The 22,029-nt window shown below is 35.8% G+C and overlaps 1 protein-coding gene across 6 annotated transcripts in view; it reads right to left on the bottom strand.

Moving 5' to 3' along the window:
* The window catches only part of prox1a (prospero homeobox 1a), a 93,964-nt gene that overhangs the window by 57,867 nt on the left and 14,068 nt on the right, over positions 1 to 22,029 (bottom strand). For all 6 annotated transcript variants that reach the window (XR_007955973.1, XR_007955974.1, XM_052011570.1 and 3 more), the window contains 2 exons: positions 19,957 to 20,064; positions 11,519 to 11,713 (listed from right to left, as the gene is read on the bottom strand). Coding sequence is in view for 4 of the 6 variants with exons in the window: in XM_052011570.1 (XP_051867530.1) it covers positions 11,519 to 11,713; positions 19,957 to 20,064 (303 nt within the window). In the remaining 2 variants the exon portion in view is untranslated. The remainder of the gene's footprint in view (positions 1 to 11,518; positions 11,714 to 19,956; positions 20,065 to 22,029) is intronic.

Below are 22,029 nucleotides of genomic sequence, written 5' to 3'. Positions count from 1 at the left end.
GCCAAAAGTGTTATGTTTGCAACCCCCTAATCTAATTAGAATAGCCTGAATTTAAAATGGATGTAAATGAGTGTACATCAGTGGAAACCATAACCACTGAGCCCCAAGGAGTCTTAAAATTTAGATTTCAACTAATGCAATGAACATTTATTAACATGAGCCTTCATACAAACTTCCAATAGGGAAGCTTTTTGACATATCTTGGTGTGCTATACCTGTGCCATAAAAAAATACATTAAAAGAAACAAATGGTAGAACAACTCTGGTGTTGATTTTCACATAAGTGTTTTAAAATACCGAAAAATTGTGGTTTAACAAAAAAAAAGTCCTGCACAAAAGGACCTCCCCCTCCCTGCATAAGTATAATTGGAGCACAATCATACTTATAATACATACAATCATAGGGGCGGCATGGTAGCGTAGTGGTCAGTGCGACGCTATTACAGTGCCAGCGATCGGGGTTCAATTCCCGTCGCTGTAAGGAGTTTGTATGTTCTCCCGTGTCTGTGTGGGTTTCCTCCGGGTGCTCTGGTTTCCTCCCACATTCCAAAGACATATGGGTAGGTTAATTTGGGTTTAAAATGGGCGGCATGGACTCATGGGCCGGAAAGGCCTGTTAACACACTGTAAAAATAAAAAAAAATCATAATTGAGAGTTGGAAGTGTCATCAGCTTTGTGCACAATTTAATTGGAAGGAAGTTGATGCAGAAGTGGAAAAGATCAAGGAATTTGGACTGCATTGTAGTTATGAACATGAAGTTCATGTAATTAGTTTGGGCCTACTTTATGGTTGCATAGAGGCAGAAGTGCAGAGGGAAGTCCAGTCCTTTTAAAATTTAATATGAAAGGACCTTCTGTACAATTTCAGTAACATCATTGCCAAAAGTTTACAACTCAAATTCTTCAGCACCATCAATAACATCTAATGATCTTCATAATTAATTCCAGTTGAACATTATTTTTCATTGAATTTCTGTAATTTTCTACCTTCTTAGGGGAATTTCATAAAATGAAAAATTAGGCTGCAGTCCAGAAATATACTGAACAAAATGTGGATGTCAGAATTCCATAATAACATTTCAAAAGCAACAGAAAATGTTGGAAATTACAGGCCAGAACTATCTTTGGACCAAGATTGGCAGAATGGAAGTTATTATAGATGATAACATGGAAAAGAGGTAAAAAAAAATTGGCTAGAGTGAACAAAATACAAGCACAGCAAAATAGAGGAAAAAAAATGTCTGTAAATTTAGCAAGTTCAGAACAGGAGCCTTTTAAAAAATATATTTATTCATTGCTGACAATCCCAACATTTATTCTCTATCCCCAAAAACACCCAAGGCAGTTGACTCAACCTTATTATTGAGTCTGGAATCATAAAGGCCAACCAAGGCTGACCAATTTCCATCTATGAATGCTATTAATGAAGCAGATATTTAAAACAATAAATAAAACAACCAGTAGTTTCATGGTTACCATGACTGAGACTATTGCTATCACTTGAATTTAAATTCTCCAAGTGCTACAGTGAGATTCAAACACATCTCTGTATCAATGATTGAGAACTCTGGCTGCTAGTTCAGTAATGATTATACCACTGCATCCCAATGACAAAAGTTATATCAGGAAGAGACAAAGTATCATGTAATAATTTCCCAAATAACTCCAAAAAAAGTTAAAATTCATATGATCACTCTTCCCCAGAAGATCTTTTAAAATAAGAACTGATTGTTTCTATATCATTACATGACCAGATATGAAATTGGCTGTTCTGGTCTAGATCTAACCTTCTGTCGATTAAACTGTCAAGCGAATTTTATGAATTCGATCACAAAAGCATTGTTGCCAATTTAATTTGCCTAGTCTTTATTAAATTTATTGATTAATTTGGTTACAAACCCCATTATTTTAAAACCTAAAGTGTGTCCAGTATAGCTACTAAGGACCTATAGACTACCTCCATTGAGAGTTTCTGTCTTGTCCTTTATATCCACCCAAAAGGATAATATTTTCTTTTCTTTAGAGATAATGTCCTAACATGACCCACCCCACATTTTACAAACCCCACATTTTCCTTTTGCTCATCTGTTTGAAATGTGGTACCTTGGGATATGTGGTTTCCAATCTTGTCATTTTGCAGCCACAACTCTAATGGCTTTTAGAAAAATCACTTTGTCTGTCACTCATTCAGCTATGAATTATTATGAATGTTTTGAGCATTCTGGAAGAAAGTCTTTAATTTTGATTTGTCTTCATTCTTCTCTACTTGGACAGTATTCGATAGTGCACTTTTACTGAAATACACTATTTCACCCTGTCACAGTCTGCTCATCACAACCCACTGTCAATACTCTAAATTTCTAAAGTTTCACACATTAGTTTAAAGCTTTATCTTTGAGATCTTTATTCACTTTAAGCCTATCGTTCTCCATGATTTTTGGGAGGTTTTATTTTGGGAGGCAATAAACTGAACATACAAGTTTGAATTATTTATTGTAGATAGGTCGGTGAGGGGGACAGAGGGCAAAATCTGTAGGAATTTATTGAATGCAGGAATGAGATTGAAATTTTTCCATTTCCAGACCAGCAAGATTGACTTATTACTGTAATATGTTGCTAAAAAAAGTACAAGCTATAAATTACAAGACATAACTTTGAGGCAATTAATATGCCAGATTATACCTGCAAACCTGAATAATGCTACTCCTTGCTTCCATTCATACTCTGAACTCAAAGTGCAATTCTTATCTTAACAAAAAGAGTACCAAAATATTGAAAATACTGTAGAAAAATACAGTATGCCTCATTTTGTTTTCAAAGTTCCCACAGGTTCATTGGCTGAGATACTTTACTGTATTCTGATATTTTATATGTACAAAAATATTTAATTTCACCCTGGAGGTTTTTGATCTCCACAATTTTCCATTGAAGGGTTCAGTATTTAACAGATTTTGATTCATGAATAACTTTCTATTAACCTTTAGAGCATTTTAATACTGGCGGTTAATGTGCAGACCATAAACTATAGCCTGACATCTTGAACATCTTCAGCTAACAGTCAAACACATGTAAACTTGCATGTGCTGGAGGATCAAATGCAGTAAATGCTAATACGCAGATACTAGAAATTGATTAAATGTAAAGATCCAAATAAGCTTAGGTTTACTCCACTTCTTTCTCTACAGTTGCTGCCTGATGCTAAGTATTTCCAGCCTTTTTTGATTTTACTTCTTGTAAATGTGTAATATTCTAATCATACTTCTAGCTATAAATATTCAGCTTAAATGCTGAAATAAAAATCTTACTCAAAAGAAAAATTAAAAGTACTTTATATTTGGTAGCTGTTGTGCACTGCCAACTTTGATCCATAATTTTGAATTAAGCTTGATAAGTTTCTCTTTTGCTTATCATTTCTGGTTGATAGTTATGTTGATATGACCCAAATATGAAAGTTTAACAAATTAGCATATACCAAATTGCGATATCTTCCATGTCTCAATTAAAGAATGGAAACTTTAGCTTAAGATTAAATTCAACTTCTATGAAGGTCTCCAATCAGGCTCATTTATCATGTTTTTATTCTTCCAGAGATTGGGGACAAAAGAAATTCCATGAACCTTCTATTGGGCAACTTATGGCCGAACTAATTGATGAATATTGCCTTCTTTAAATTTAACCAAGCAAAAGTAGCAAGTTTCAGGTCAGTTGAAAAGTTGCAATTTAATATGGGCACAGGACAGGGGTTTTGTGCACCTTACCAGAAGTATATTCAAATATTGGTGCTGCATTCAGAAGAACAAAAATGCAAACACATTAGCAAAATACCATGTTTTGCAGAACCACCTTGCCTAGCTTCAATTTAACACAAAGATTGAATACAATTCTTTAGGATCCTTTACACATCGTTTCCACATGCTTACCAGAATGAATTAGATTCTGCAAGGTGATAAAGTGATGTGTTGGTGAAGTATTAGTCATATGTGTTGGTGAAGTTTGCCAATATTAAATCAGGTATCTGGGGTATTTTTGCCTCCTTTGAACTCTTGTGAAAACAATACACAGGGTGTGTAATATTGCCACTTCTCTGTAACATGTTGCAACCAGCATTAAAATCTAATTGGGAGTAGTGGTAACTATACGGTTCAAGACAATGATCATCATAGCACAAAGTAAACAATGGCATGCCCACTGCAATTCACCTGGCCACTCATTCTTTCCCTAGAAAGCACACAAGGTATAAAGGCCAGACCAGGGAGTCCTGTATAATATTTACAATCATTTATTTGAAGGTATCAACATTTTTTTTCAAAAAACTCCTTTCTCCCACTGCCTTGCTCCATCATAAATCTTATAGATGACAAGACAGCAGAGGTAGATAGCCTGTCCAGGCTGACACCAAGTAGTTCAGAAATAGTACACAATAGTAAGCCATGGTTTAATTCTCATATATTTCCATTATTCCCATAAGGAATAACCAGATTTCTACCTTCTGTTCACATCAGCCTGTGCTGACCTGTATCTCAACATTCCAAGGCATCGATGCTCCAATTTGCCTATTGTTTTAATTTAAACAGTGTATCACCAGACTTTTCTACAGTAAGGCTCATGTGATGAATTAATGTAATTTTCATAATGTCAGGCAATACATTTGAATAAAAGAACCTTTGGATTGCATATTCAAAATTTTGCTACTAAATTAGACTATGTGTGTTGCTGACATTAAGTCCATTGCCTCTTAAAAAGGGGAAGAACAGCTACTTCGAGAGTTATACTTGTCTTTTATGTTTCTCATAAGCAGTAATAATATACTAAACAGTTCTTGTAGATATTAAAAAAATATTTTTCAGTAGTTTTTCCTGCTCCTTTATACTGCACTACTAGCAGCAATAAAACTGATGTGGATGAATATTTAAGAATAATTTTACTTTCTTTCACCCCTCTGCCTCTTTTGGTAACAGATTCTGAAGAATCTCCTCATGGATATAGTTCAAAAGAGAAACTTCCAGTTGTCAGAAAGCATCCCTAACATCAGTTCCAAAAGAAATGTGTAAGCCTACATTAAGTTGAAGACTGAATATTTCTGGTTTGATTCAGATACAAAGGAGGTTCATCTGGCTGAGTATTTCCAGTCTCAAGCAGCCACAGTTACAAATGACTCCAGAATAAAAGGTTGCCCCTTTCCAATTACCACTTACCATCTTCCTTGAGCTGATGAATCAGCACTCTTCCACCTTGAACAACACTGCAAAACTGCAGAGCTTTGATCTGATGGAATCATTGTTAATTTGCCGAGCTGTGTCTTTTGCATCATAATGGACAAATAAATTGCTAACAAGACAATTTTCATCATCAATAATGATGGAGTCCAGCATGTGTGTCAAAAGATGCTGCTGAAGTACTTCCAACTATTTTAAGCCAGAAGTGCTAAGTGGATGATCCATCTCGACTTTCTTCCAAACCCACCCCCCCACCATAGAAGTTGGTCTCCAACCAAATTGAATTACTTCACATGATATTGAAAAATCAGAAAAAGTTACAGGAACAGGACAGCATATACATGGAAAAGCTGTGCTCCAGAAGTAGCCACATCCCTAGTCAAACTGTTCCAGCTTAGTCAATCACACAATTTTAATTTACACAACTATATGGAAAATTGTCCAGGTTTATCGAATCCACAAAACAAAATGGGCAAATCTAATCCAGTTAATTTCTACACAGCTGGTGTCCTCTCATTCCTCAGAATGTAATGGAAGGTATTATCAGTAGTGCTATTAGCTGCATTTACTCACCAATAACCTGCTCACTGATATTCAATTTTGGTTTTGTCAGGGCTACACAACTCCAGACACATCACAATCATGGCTCAAAACCAGACCAAACACTTGAATCTACAAGGCAGGGTGACAGAATGCCCTTGATATCAAGACAGCTTTTAATTGAGTGTAACATTAAGACACCCTGATAAAATAAAAGTCGAGGACTACCAAGAGGAAAACCAATTCACCAGGACATTGACTGGGATGGAGCATTTCAGTTATGGAGAGAGATTGGAAAGCAAGGTCTCTTTTTTATGGAGTGAAGAAAGAAGTTAAAAGGGGACATTGAGGTATATAAAATTATAAAGAGTATAGACAGAGTAGGCTGCAGGAAACTTTTCCCCATATCAGAGGTAGATTTAGGGCAAGGGGTAAGAGATTTACAGGTGATCTGAGGGAGGCCTTTTCATGCAGAGTGGTGAGCATTTGGAATACACTGCCTGAGAGAGTGGTGGAAGCAGAATTGAGGTCAGCATTTTACTCGGTGTCTAGATGAGTACTTGAATCACCTAGGCATAGGAGTGCTGGAAGATGGAATTAATAAGGGTGGGTCCCCACTACTCAACATGGACTTGGTGGGCCAAATGGCCTCTTTCCATACTAATAATTGCAATCATGCCTCTCACAAAGCAATATGGTTGTGGATGTTGAGTGTTCAATCATCCCACCCTCAGAACATTACTGCAAATACTTGCAGTTAAGTGTCTTATCCCCAATCTTCCTTACAGAGTTTCAGCAATAAAATACCTTCCATCATTAATGGTCAGAAGTGCTAGCACTTGTGACTAAATTACAGCTTCTGGTGATACGTTGACAAAAGAATATAAGATATAATGATTAGGAAAGATGTCATATGATATTTCTGAACATTTTTATGACAATGGTTGAGTGAATAAAGGTAGCAATGCATCGCTTGGAAAATAATGTATTGAAACACATTCAGTTGCAGGAATAGGAATTCAGATCACAAAACAGTAAAAATATGCAAGGTAAAAGAAATGATGGGGCAACAAAACTGGTCAAGTTTGTTTTTAAAGTACAGAAATGTGGAGCTTCAGACTTAAGCTACTAAAAAAATGAGATATTTAAATAACAACTCAGCCCAAGAAAATAGCTGCTATTATTCACAAGAGATAATAAACAAATTTTCTTCTCCTGCCATGGAGTAATTAAGCATTCACTGCAAAAAGAGAATAAATAAATACACAGGAAATCAAACAGAAGGGGATTGATAATGGATCATAAGTTAAACAAAACATTATATGCCACCAAAATCACAATAAAACAGAGCTAGTTGGAGGCATCAAGAGGGTTTATTTAGAAATTCTCAAAATATTCTGCTTATAGGAAGAGTTTCAAGAAGTTTTGCAATGAGAGTTAGAATGCAAAGAAAATCAAGTATTAAAGTGAAAAGAATAACAACTTGCAATTCAGTTACTGTGAATTTCAAGGCTTTGCATATTTTGTAGTTCCTAATTAAAAAGACAGAAAGTAGATAGTTCAAAAGAGGGTTACGCACTGCAAAACCACAGCTTTAAAAGAAAAGATATTTCAGCCCAAGACTATTTCTGCTGACCAGTGGAGGACAACTCCAATTGTTAGTCTGATTTGGAAGATTCAGGGCAGTAAAGCAGTAGTCGCAGAAGACATGTAGATACACTACCGGTTTCATTTGGTTCAGTTCAGCCTGGTAATGTGCTTATTTAGAATGTGCCTGTTTTGTTTATGTGTTGTGTTATACAGCTGTCTTATTATTTGCATAAACTGGATTCCAAACTTCCTTACCAATCAGCTTTGCACTTCAAATCACTTAAATCAAACATCATTGTTTATTGCACAAATTCTATTCACGGCACTTCTAGCAAATGAAGCAGTCAGTATCTACATGCAGTAAACCCTAAACAACATTTGGGCATTGGCTGATACCTTTAATTTTTTTGTCATTGCCAAATCTCCCACCAGCAACATACTGGGAGTCAATATTGGGGATAGATAGTAACTTCTGGACTTGCCAGTGACACACACATACCATAAGAACAAAGTCATGAGCAAATACTTCAGTTTATGAACAGATAGATATTTGCATGCAAATATTGAAAAGTTGTTAACCACATTGCAATCCTCCACCATTGGCTTTGCAAAAACATCTCGGCCTTAGTCTCCCAAGTTCCTTAGGAACTTGCTAGACAACACAGCAAGTTAATTCTTGCCATTATATTTGTAAGGAGCTGTGAATGAATTGAATATTGTGCAATAAATAGTGATGTTACATTTAAAAATGATTCAAAGTGCAAAGCAGTTTGATGAGGAAGTTTATAATCAGTTTATTCAAACAACATGGCAACTGCATAACACAACACACATTAAACAAAGCAGGTGCAATCAAAATAAGCACATTACTGGGCCAGATCAAACCAAAAATGGAAGCAGTGTATTTTTGACTATTTCTTGGTAGCCCTGATTCTTCTAAATCAGGTCTGCAATTAGAATGGTTCTCCACTCATCAGCAGAAGTTGTCTTAAGCTGAAATATTTATACACAAACCTATAGTTCTGCATTATGAAACCCTCTTACAATCTATTTATTTCTTGTCTTTTTATGGCATAATTATTGCCATTCAACCCTTCTACCACTGAAAATTAGATATTACTTGCAAAATGTCTCATTCCTTCCTATTGCAATTGTTTCTAGAGATTATAGAGAAAAAAAAAGTTGATTCTTTATTTTTCCCTTTCATTTTTCATTCTGTACCTAATTTGGCATGTAATTCATCTACACTTATTTATTTTAAGCTATTGGCAAATACTAATAGGAGCCCTGCAAAATCAGATGGGATCTAAAATTTTCCTAATATAGATTTCCTATTAATGATTCACAACCTCCATTCCCACCATAGTACTGTGGTGCAGCAGTTAGCGTAACGCTATTACAGCGCCAGCGACCCGTGTTCAACTCCCGCCGCTGTCTGTAAGGAGTTTGTACATTCTCCCTGTGTCTGCGTGGGTTTCCTCTGGGTGCTCTGGTTTCCTCCCACATTCCAAAGACGTGGCGACACTTGCAGGCTGCCCCTAGAGCATTCTACGCAAAAAATGCACTTCACTGTGTGTTTCGATGTACATGTGACTAATTAAGATCTTATCTTATCAACTTGCAAAATACATCATGGAAAGACCCTGCTTATTAACTTCTTTCCATGATGTGCCTTGCAAGTTGTGGGGTGAGTGGGAATGAAAGTTGTGTATCATGGATCATCAATAGCATGGATCTAGTATTGCTGCTGCTTAATGTGCCAGCAAAATTTTAGGCACAGGTATGGTAGTACTGTAGCATGGGTAGCTTATAAAATTGGTGGTGAAATATACCTTAGGTCTGATGTTCTTAAATAAATTTAGCCACAAATGCACAATGTTCTCTTCTGTCTTACCTTCCTGCTCAACCTCCCTTTCTTCTATCTCCTTTCCCCATTCCTCCCTTCATCCACCTCTCCTACTGTTCTGCATATTCTTGTCCTCCCGTCCCACCCTCCTCATCTCAAGACCCAAGTCAGTGCACCATTAACCACAGAGGACAAGTTTAGTCCTCTATGAGCCATGCAGAATTTGCCTTTAAGAGTCAAGGAGTGCTTTCATAGTGTAACACAATTTGCAGCTTTACAAAATAATGAATCCCTAATGTGCTTGATTTATTTTTCCATACCTATTTAGTTAACGTTACAGATGTACCCTGAGACAGTGGAAATTAAATGGTGTGCCGAGAAACTGAAATCGCATAGCAGAGACCCTTGATATGCAATGTGATATCCCATGACATGCAAAGTATGTCTAGATACCATTTCTGGGACGTCCATGAGGTCCAGAAGCTACTCATACAGGTGCAAGGTTCCAAACATCTGTGAAGCCTGCTTTTGTGGGGGATTAAAGCAGACATTCCCAAGCATGGCCCAGCCCAGAACATGAAACCCAATTACAGTGGGTTGTCTTCAAATACTTGATTAGCTCTCCTGCAGTTCCCACATACTACTCTCCAACACCCCACTGTGTGCAGACTCTCTCAACCTAGAAGCATAAATTGCAGCCCTTCCCAATCACTCCCCACTGCCTTCAAGATTCCCAGCAGCTAACCCCTCTACTTAGTGGCACAATGCACAACTACCCCAATAATCCACAAAGCACACAACAGAAAGGCATTACTTAACACCCATTCAGTGGTAATGGACGTAAGAAGATCTTACCATGCTACCACTGTTTAAGCTGCATTTTGAGCAGTAAAATTGTAGGCTATGTGACCTAACAGCAACCGGTACAGCAGTGGATTGTAGAATTGGATGAGTAAAATATACCCCAAATTTAGCCTTGCAACCTGATCTCCTATTCTTCCCAACAATATCCCTCCCCACTGTCCTCTTGGACAATTAGGGGAGAAGTAATAATACCAACAGTTAACAGTAGGTGATACAAAAGGCAACAATAAAAATCAGAGGTCAACATCCCCACATTGATGACAAAACCTAGAAATGATTGATTCTCCATCTTCTCTGTTTAGATTAAACCAGATTGTGTGCTGACTTTGCCTCAATTTCATATGTTCATGCAAAATGAATAGGCACTTCACTGACAGACTGAAATTTCAATAGAAAACAGTGGTGGTAAGATAGGTTTTGTTACTTCAAGTGGATGTTTTGCTCCCTATTCAATTTTAGTGTAATGCATGATCAATCTATTTTAATCTTTTCCCAATGCAACTTTTATTCAGTGGTCCAAATCATCAATTTCTTCTTCACATCCAAGTTGCCTATCACTATTCTGAATTACTGTCATTAGCACTTGTCTCCCAGATTTCTCCCAAATTTCTCCCAAATTGACCTAATCCTTCAGAATTAAATTTCCTCTTTCAAAAAAAAATATTGAATTCCCCTTCCTGGCATTTTTTTTAAAAAATGGCTGAATGAAATTCATTCCTATCCCTTAACAGCAATTCACTTTACTTCCTTCCAAATGTGCATTTCCTTTGGAAAATTAGATATGAAAGTAATGACTATATACCCATTTCTCTACCTACCCTTAACATCAATTTTTATAAATCTGCTGAATAATTTAGTAAATGTGCTATGAACAATAATATAACCTATTATAAAATATTATTCTGTAAGTTGTATTTTTAAAAATTAGTTTTACTTCCTTCCACACTATAGGCATGGTCACTACATGTTTAAATACTTTAGTTTGGATGACCTCTAAAAAGAAGATTGCGTCATACTAAGAGTTTGGTGACACAGTGGAATTTAAATTTCACTGACATCAAAGACGAACTGCTGAGAACACCCAAGGTCAAAGCACAAAATTAGCAGACAACAAAGAGCGATCCATAAACTTTCAACACTAGGACCTCAAGCTACGAATTTAATTTCGTTTGCTTGGGATCGCAACATAATTTTAGCAGGCACAAATTGTTAGGATACATTGCTTAGGTTTCCAATATCATTTTCAACAGTATTATTGTTACTAATCTTTCATCAACTTGTACTTTCAGTAGCTCACAATCTGGGATCATTAAAACAAAATCCAGGCCAAAGATTCCATTGTTTTTCAAGTTAAAAAAAAATTTTGTATGAAATATAATGAACTAGTGCTGCTTCACAAACAACATTAACAACAGCCTTCACACTCATTGTTGAATGCTCACATAAAAACAAAGCCTGTACCTCAAAATCATTTGCTTTGTTGTAGTGCATGTTCAAGGCCCTGAAGAGTTCAGAGTCACGGGAGACAGTCAGCTCCTCAGTGCTTGTTACTCCATCGTTAATAGACTGACGAGCAAACTTCTCCATCTGGATGTAGTAAAATTCTCGGAAATTGCTGAACCACTTGATAAGCTGTGAGGTGATGCACCTATTAAACTGCCAATACGAAAATATAACAGGATGAGCAGATTCAGTTTAAATTTGTCATAATACTTTAAATTAATAACATTAAAATAAACTAATACTACATTCCATAATAAATCCAAGTAACTAGCTTAAATAATTGTACATGAAAAGGTATGTACTACATCCATTAGAGACATATTGTGCAATAGAAACAGTATTCTTCTCAGTTAATGAAAAAAATTGTTCTAAAGTATGTAACTATATACATAATGTTTGATAGATCACTGCAAAACAACAGTAAAATATTTTGGACAATCTTGTCAGTTAATATACTCCCCTGGTTCAGTAAGATCATATTTTGTCCATAAACCCAATCCATCTTGGGAAAAGTTATGTAAAAACTAATTTCTTTTTCTTCTACATTTGCACTGTGCAAGATGCAACCATTATTCCACCCAAATCCAACAGAACTAAACCCTAACTAAAAGTAATTTTAAATGATTATCCTCGAATAGATATGGCAGATTTTCAGCATTTTATGGACCATGATGAATATCTATAATTCTGGCTTTTCACATTCCTCTGATCAAATAGTTTAAGTCAGACTATAAAATTCAACTTTTGTGTATTAATTTTCCTTTCTTCCACCCAAATATCTGTTTGCAGAAAAGCAGAGCACCTCAAGAAATTACAGAGGATATAAAAGGTCCTTTCCTCCTGGGAATACACATGGGAACCTGGGATGCTAATCCACCAGACCTAATGGGAAATAGTCTGGAAGTACACTGCCTTTTCAACTTTTGGGTGGTGCATGAAAAAGGATGACACCAGAGAAATAAAACAAAAATATATAGAGATAGTATGGCTTCATAATAACTTCAACAACCACGATCACAAAATAATTGCATATGAATGAATTAAACTAGACAATCTTATTTCAAATTGATGAAATAATATTGATAATTAACCCTTTGAACATCCTATTTTAATACTGCCTTTAGCTTCAATATTCCCATTAACTGTGATTCTTCTGTTTTGAGGTTTAGTAATTAAAAATAATACACTAAAGTTGTACGAACTTTGAGGAATTCTTTTGGATTAAGTGATCTGGCCCTGGTATGCATATTTGAGTCTGAAAAAAGTATCAGAGGCTGCAGCACCAAATGTGCATTAAAATAATTGCTGCATGTTACACTCCACTCTTGGAAGCAAAGAACAATGCACAGCTGCCACTAATTTACATATTTAGTGCTACTTAGAGGACAGATTTCTCCCTATCAGCTCCAAATTTTCATTGGTGTTCTAATTTCAGCATGTGTGGAAAAGAAGCTTGGAGAAAATAGTTGGGTCCTGTCTGGGGCAGAGCATTCAACCACCCGAAAGGTCCTCTGTCTCGTAGGGACTGATGAAACCATATGTTGAAAGTCTCCACTTCAACCTCTGTGAAATGACGTGTACTGGCTTTCAGAAGAGCATGAGTAGACCCCAAATGGAATTAGGTCACAAAAGTGGCCTGATCCCCAACAGGACAATTTTAAAAAAGGGGGTGCAAGGGGACACAAAAATAACTTCTATCTCATGTAATACTACTCCTGCCACCCAAAACACCTGGCAAATAGCCAAAAAGCATCCATAATGGTGAAGGCTCTAATTTGGCTGTTGCCAACATTCTTGCTGCCCCAGCACTGAAGGGCAATCATATAGCAAGTGTTAGACTGTTTTCTAGTTTACTTATTTTGAAAACAAAACTAAAGTTTGCATATTCAAACCATTAATTTGTAACTGAAAATCAATATTTAGCAAAACAGTTATTATATGCAAACTAAGAATTTCTGCCTCTCTTTTTGTCCCCTAACACCACCACCAATGATATTTCAAGAGCTAATGAAAAAGTTAAAGTTCAAGGCTTCAGAGTTATAGTGTGCATTAGCCTCAGCTGGCAACTAAAGTGACCAAAGTGGATGATTTTCACAGTAGTTGTTTTAACCTCTCTCTTTCTCTTCATAAAAGTATTAAGGTCATGGACAGTCTTCCAGACATATCTATTGTCAAATTATTATAAGTTTGATTGCTCATGGTAGCTTGCTTCAGACTTGGATGCTTGATGACCCTGTACTTTTATGGGGGTCTACTTGTCTACAACAAATGTTGGCCTCTACTCCAACAGGGTCTTGTGTATGTTCAAGGTCAGCTAAATCTTTATAAGTCAAGTTAAAACTTGTAAATTTAAACTGCCAGTACATCAGAAAGGCTTTGCTCAATATAGGCATCTATCATTTTTCCCCCTTTATGGCACAAAGTGTGCATTAATCAAAAATCACAGTGAGCACTTATCAAGCATTTGCTCTGGCCATGGAGAGGGCTGCCTGCTTCTATCAAGCTGACAGTTAATGGGTGTGTAATTACAATGCAGAAAGTTGTTTCTATTCCAGTGAATTTAAGATAATGAAGTGAATGAAAATTCATGGCAGTGAAGGCTAAGTAACATAGAAACAGAAGTGGAAGCTGTTGCAGCTCCTAAAGGCCAGCTTGCATCATAATTGCCTTCCAGTTGCAAGGGTCCTCACAGATAATTGACCAGAAAATGATTAAGTCATCATCAAATCACTCTGACTGCAAGAGTTCAAACATGTACTTAACCTATCCAAGAATTATATTTTCACTCTGTGTGTCTGCTCTGTCTCCATTCAGCCTTGCGGGGACCTGATTAAAAAGACAACTGAAGGACCCCATTATCTGATTTGCTGTTGATTTCAATAGAACTTAAACCCATTACTATTTGCTGAACTCTGAGTTCTTTCCATGTTATCTCTGCAGCAAAATACACTGTCCAAATTTCCAGACACTGAGATAAGAACTACAGGCCCCATGACGACTACTGTTCCTTTTTAATTCTTTTAGTATAAGAAACAAAACATAACAAAACGATAGCAGCCTGCGCACCCGGGAATGAAAATTGCTTTGACATGGAGATTAAGCTTCAGTATTGTTACAAGACATTGTCTCCTACATGCAAGAATAGAGAAAAAAGAAAGGGTATTTTTTCTAGAATGGCCTGTAGATGACCTAATGGGACTACAAAAAAAAAAGTAAGTCCACATGACAGTGTTTGGCAGAAGGGTATAAAGGGAGATTTAAAACCCATTGTTACAGAATTGAAATACCAGAGATGCACTGGCCAAAACAACAGAGCCACTCAAACATGAGGGCTCAGCATTTAAGACTTGTGTCACTTTTTGCTTATCAAACATTAACAGTTCCTGAATTAGTTTTTTTTAAACAAACATAGTAATCTTGATCTTTAAGGTTCTCACTGGTGCATCACAAACAAGTGACGGGAACAAGAGAAGGTCTCTTCTTTCTGCAACCTAATTGTTCCTGTGACGGATTAATGCTTCCCGTGGGACATGTCCAATCCCAGTGTTTGCTGAAGAAACTTCCTAAATATTCAATGAGCACAGTCAAAAGACCCATAAAACAAATCAATTTGACACCTTAATCTAGTTAGGCAGTGATCGACTTGTCAATGGTGGTGATGGTGGGGGGCTGGGGTTGTAGAAGGAAGTCGGACAGAAGAGAAAATTAGATTTTTTAAAAAATATATAGATGAACTCTGTTCTCAGTGATCATGAATGATAATAAATATTTTGGTTATTTTACAAGCACAATATTAATCATATTACTTGAAGTTATACTAACAAATGGTCTTTTATTTAAGTTTCTTAATATTAAATGCTGTGTCCATTCCCTTGTAAATGATTTCATCTGATATTTTCAAATTTAAAAGCGTTTTTGCAAAATATCATATATATAGCAATTATATGCAGTATTAAAAATTCCAGATACCATTATGCCATTTCTGCTTGGTTATGGGATGTGGAGGTTGTCCTAACTTGAGCAGTTGAGAAAAGTTGGCTTACACACACTGGAGTTTTAAAAAAAAGAGGTAAACTCTCCAAAATATACACATTCTAAAAGAGGACCAAGAGTAGATGCTAAGCAGTCAATTCCCCATGCAGGAGAATCCAAAACTAGGAAGAGTAATATCAGAAAAAGGGATTGACTATTTAGTACTGAGGAAAGGACTTTATTTTTACATAAAAGGGCTGAAAGTGGTTGGAATTTTCCATGCTATGGATAATCATTAAGTATATTCAACCTTGAATATACTTTAATGATTCAAGTCATTAAAAGAACAGAGGGAAAAGGAGCTCAGGCAGGGAAAGTGAATGAGGTACAGAATCAGACAGAAGATTATTGAACAATGAAATAGGTTCAAAAAGGTTGTTAGCTCAATCTTGCTTATGCTATATGGAGTCACAAGAGATTGCAGATGTTGGAATCTGGAGCAAAAAGCAAACTGCTGGAAGAACTCAGAGGTCAGGCAGCATTTGTGGAAGAAAAGGGGTGGTTAACGTTTTAGGTCTAGAGCTTGCATTAGGAACCATACATCCATCTTGATACAAAATCTTGACCCGAAATGCTGACCTTCCTTTTCCCTCCACAGATGGAGCTTGGCCCACTGAGTTCTTGCAGCAGTGTGCGTTTTGCTCCTGCTAATGTTATATTCTTAGACAAAAACGTCATTACTGTCCAGAAATTTATCTGAATTTAATGAATTAGTTTCGTAAACAAAGTAAAATGCACAGCCTCCACATCATACCTCAATTTGTTCTTCAAACCTATGATGGGTTTCTAGGCATCAATATCAGAGAGCATTTGAAGCTCAGGATTTTTTTTTAAATTGGTGATAAAGGCAGACTAAGTGATATTGGGTGCTGCAAATATGTTTCTCAGAAGTCAGCAAATTTATGGGATTTATTACTCTAGAAGCAAACTTCTTATTACCGGAACATTAACCTAAGCAAGCCTGGCATTACATCAATGCTTATGTAACAGCAAGATGTGATTAATGAAAAAAAAATTAGTACCAAACCGTAAAACGATTCCATTTGAAGTGTTACGTTTTCTAATTATTAAAGAAGGTAATTTTAATTCATTTTTATGTGACATGTTATGTAGTATGGTGATTGTATCATGCAAAGTATCTGGAAAATTAATACACATTACTGGTCATGGATGTAAATTTATATTACTTCACCCCACCTCTGCATTACAGTGCAGATTATTTCCCCCAAAGATAAAAATCATTAATTCTTTAAATGGAAGGATCCAATACCCCCTACTACTTTTCAATGGCTCTCTCAAACTATATCATGTTTAAACTTGGAAAAAATTAGGAGTGGTACTGTTGATCCTTCGCTTAAATTTGAGGAAGTTTGGAGTCCATTTATTCAATATTTTCACATGATATAGATCCCCTTATAATAACCTTTCAATTTAGAGGAATGGAGTTGATGACATAAAATTGCTCTGTTTCTATTGAGAAATTTTAATCCAGTTTTTTTTCCTGTTTTTTTTAAAAAATTTTTTCTTCTTTAGCTTAGTTTGGTTTGATATATTGTTTATAATTTTTCTTATTGTTTTGGGTTTTTTTCTTTTTTTTAATATTTTATAATAAATTTTTCTTTTATATTATATTCATTCATTAACAGATCATTGGATCTACAATTTTTTTTATACTCTGTTGTTCTTTATGATTATCCATGTCATGATTGTTCTCCTGGTCTCTTTGTATTACATGTATAAACATTGATCTATTAATCTGTATTAATTTGAAAACTAATAAAAAGATTGAAATAAAAGAAAAATCATTAATTCTGGGAACAGAGGAAAATGGAGGTGCATAAATGGACCAGTCAGAAATAACTCAAATGCCTTTTGGAAACTGTTGAATAGCACCAAGTTTGACATCCATCCATTATTCCACATTTGTCCTAGAATTCATTGCTAAGATTCAATCCATCTGAGTTGAAGGCTTCCAAGATCTTTTCTCACCACTATTCAACTTCATGGAAGTTTACATTGATATCAATCTACAGACAGGATTTTGTCTTGCATCTTCAAGGCTGTAAACTGTCCAATTATTGGGGACGAACTGAGGTTGAAGAAGCTAAATTCATTGACTTGGGATGAAATTCTGGACAGCAAATATTGGTCTTGCAGAAGGCATTCCAACATTGTTCAGATTTAACAGGAAATTTTAAATAAAAACACAACTTTTGAAAGTAGAAAAAATGCTCTGTTGTTCTTTGCCTTGTATAGAATCTCTTTGTCCACCCTTTTTAATTATTGTCAGAATTTTACTATTGAGTACTTAATATTCAGTGATAGGTGCATGGCACATAAAAATGATAAAAAATGCAATTATTCCTTTGAATCTTAGGGCACATTTTCCTTCAATTGTTAAAGGACAAAATGCCATTAAAAGCTTCCATAAATAGATCTTACTCATATATTTCAACCTAAAAACTTGTTTTCAGTAAAAAAAAAATGACCTCAGGCACATTTAATGGATCTTAAACCATGCAATCAGAAAGCAGTTTTATATTAACAATATGCCATTGCTGGTAGTCCTGTGTGCCTGTCACCACTGATGGTACATCAGAATATAAATGAACTTTGAATGTCACACTTCCATAGGTCTCAAGTGTGCCTGTCGGAAGAATAGAAAACAAACAGATGTTCTTTTTTGCCCTCTAAAAGGGAGCAGCAGTGCATTTGCAGCAAGTTGGGAGGGCAATGATTGGAATGTACTGATGTTCACCAGAGCAGTGCTCTTTTGAACTACCCCTATCCTTGCAATTGATAAAATAGTGTTTAAATGAGTTTTTAGTAGCACAGAACAACATCCCTTGCAAACTTCTAATTTTCACTCTTCTAAAATCATTGCTGGTGTTGACTGGCTTTGCTAGCAAAGAAAGCAAGGTGTGTGGTTGCCTCTAATCTGTGGATAAAGCTTCACAGGAATGGATGATAAAAATAAACACATTAGTACGTGCAGAGCTTTGATTCTCTTTGGGCTGAATCTTCCACAAAGTCTAAAAAGGAACAGTTAATGGTAGAACTATTTCATTAGGCAGAATGGGAAGAGATCAAGAATTTCATCCATTTCAGTTGTTGAAGACCTCAGGAATTTTTATTTTAATCTGACCATCATTCAGATGCATGGAAGTTTACATTGGCATCAATCTAAAAGCAGAACTTTGTTTTGCACCTTCAAAGTTGGAGGCTAAAAACTTGCCCAACTTAACGGGAAAAACTGAAGCAGGACAAATGATTTAATTCAGCTTCCATTTGTTCCAAAAGAAAAAGGTAACAAGGCAATACAAGGTTTTGCTGGGGCTCGAGCTTACAAATCCAGAGCAACAGGGCCTACTTGGCTAACAATACTGCAGATATGTATTACTGCCAGCGGTGGCAATTTCAAATATGTAAAATTTTCATATTTACATATGAACACCTAGTCTTTTGTTCATTGGTGATACTCCGATCTTAAAATGGAAAGTAAAGCTCACAGTGAAGGGAGGTGCAGTGAAGAACTCCCTATTTGCCAGGATCTCGACTTATAAGGATCACAACTTCTTCCAAAATATAAATTCAGAACAGTAACTCTTGTACCTTGATTACTCATTTTCTTTAATCCAGCCATCTGTATGAAAACTTTCAGGAAAATGTCTGCAATTGATGGGAACTATTAGAAGAAGCTAAGTGTTCAAGAATTAGTGAAACAATTCGATAATGCTCGTCTACTCTTAAAATTATAAAATGTGGAATTTCACCTTAGATGTACCAATATCCACATTACAGTTTATTACTAATGTAATCATGATTTTATTAATTATTTTGATGAAAAGGTACTCTGCAGAACTGTGTGGCTTGTTGAATGTGTGATCACTGAAAATAATGGAAACAATTCCTAACTCAGAGGGAAAATATATCTAAATGAGGAGTTATTCATTAATTTTAGGAAAGTTATCAAAAGTAGAAATTATAAAGCTGTCTCAGGCTATTTTGTTGATCATTTCAAACAAATAAAAACTTAACTATTAGAAATAAATTTAGTAGCCATTTTGGGGGTGATGTTGGGAGGTGGGGGAAGAACAAATAGTTCAAATCGGGAAAGTAAAAATACAAATTGGGGTTAAATATACTAGAAGCAAAGGGAGGGTGCAGCTGTGACTGTATAGCCTTCATATTCTCATTTGAATAATGCAGCCTGAATCTGTCAGTTTATTCAACATCCTTATGCTCAGTCTGTACTACATCAAAAACAAATTAAATAGTAAATAGAAGACAATAACCACATTGTTTTTTTTTGCTGCTGCAATAGCTGTGACAATAGAGCAAAATATCCTTCTCCTCACACTTACCTTCACATCAGAGAAGAACATCTTCAGCATGTTTGAACTGGGGTACCGGGTGTAGAAGAACATCAGTTTTGCTTTTTTCAGGTGATTGGGTGACAGTCCCTCCTGTATGTACAATGCTGAGTGTCAAGGAAAATATACAGAGCATTTATGGGAAAAAAAACTGTTTGAAGAGGACAGATCTGTGGAGCAACGTTTTAGTGACCTGCAAAAATGAGTGAATAAATCAAAAAAAAACTACCAATATCCAAATGGTCTCATAATAGCCACTTTTTCAATGTTAAACAAAAGGTATACAATTTAATTCTTTCACAGTGCACTGCTTTTTCCCCCCAGACATTAGCTAGTAGAGAACAGGAATATTGCACTGTCTATAGATTAATAATGATGGATACAACACTTATAAACACGTCTTACAGCATTGTTACTCCACTGATAACGCTGCAGTATTCATTAATTCCAAGAAGAAATGAAAACAACTATTATATTGTGCCAGAATAATTCACAACTGGCATTAAAATTTAACAAGTCAGCTCAAGATGCAAAAGAAATTCACAAAACAAAAAGGGTATTATTATAAAGTTAAAAATTAAACATCTTTACTCATAGCAGAGAACAGAGTATGCCCAGAAACCTTACACAGAGAGGTTACCGGGTAGATCTGGAGATATCTGACCTATGTAAGGGTACTGAACCAAGATGTACGAAAGGTTAGTTTTCTGACAGTCAAAAAGCCCCCAGGGGCCAGCTGATCAATAAATTTTTTCTTACATTGATAAAGAAACCTATTTATCTGCAAATATTATTACCCTTCAGTTCTGTAGACAGAAGCTTCCTAAAATAGTTCCCAGGAGAAAGTTTAATGCGAGGCTAACCGTAACAATCTAGCAATTCTGTTTTTCAAACAGCTTCCTTGGCACTCTTTTGTGCTTTGTGCATTAGTCGGGTTTTGGCACATCTGTGCTGCAGTTCGCCCACCATTTCCTCCACAAATTAATGGCTTTATAATTTATCAGAAATGAAGATGCATGTGGAGAAAATCAATGTGGGCCCCGGAAGGTCAATTAAGGGGTGCTTTCCAGAAGTTATTCCAAAGGGTATTCTATTGAAGATTACACTTAAGAGCAAAAATGCTGTTAACTTCCATGGCTACACAAGTAATTTTGAAAAGATCTACAAATTTATTTCAGAGGTGAAACCATTGTAAGAGGAGATCTTATCTGAGTGAACAAACTCTTAAGCAACTCGATCAAGCTGATGCTTTGTATTTCAAAAGCTTAATGATGGCTGAGATGATAACTCATGATTGACATGCTTCTCGTACCAAAAGGGAAGAGTTGAAAAACCTTCTGTGACCTCCATTAGACTGATAGGGAAGACTAAAAGAGCATTACACTCTCCACTGCCATCTGTCATAATGCATAAGTGAAATGACGATGGCAAATGAAAGGAAAGTATAGCAAGCTGTTCTGCAGTGGCACACGAAGTGCCGAGAACTAAAAGAATCAATGCCTGTCTGCATTGAAGGAAATAATGGAAGGATGAGAAACAGACAGATCCTTCAAAATGCTTGAAAGATGTGAACTAAATATTGCAAGGTAGACATTCCCATATGGAAAACTGCTGACTTGCAAGGATATCATCTTTTGAACTATATCCCAATTTAAATTTCTATTCAGGAATGCACTCTTAGAATCCATTTGTCAGTTTCAGCTCAAATACATACATTTAAAAACCAACTTGTGATTTCTGCTGTGTTCAATCCAGAGGACTGAGGGAAGACCACTGGGAAAGGGAGATTAGAGTTGAATGAATTGACAATATTAGAATATAAATAATTGAATCCTAAACAATTGATATACATTTTAAATTTTACTTTAGGCCTTGGGAATCGGTGTGAGTGTGATTTCAGCATTCTCCTGTAGCTATAAATAGAATATGCAAGTCAACACCATTAACAGAACGGTATAAAAATTTTACGTTTCAAAAAATAAACAAAATCAAGAACAGCTCAGAATCCATCCTCTAATGAATATTTAGCACAGAGTTAAATTGATAAACTAATAATGGTTTATG

The sequence above is a fragment of the Pristis pectinata genome, chromosome 3 (genome assembly GCF_009764475.1).
Source record: "Pristis pectinata isolate sPriPec2 chromosome 3, sPriPec2.1.pri, whole genome shotgun sequence".
In the NCBI taxonomy this organism is placed as follows: domain Eukaryota; kingdom Metazoa; phylum Chordata; class Chondrichthyes; order Rhinopristiformes; family Pristidae; genus Pristis; species Pristis pectinata.
This window is presented reverse-complemented; position numbering and strand designations above follow the sequence as displayed.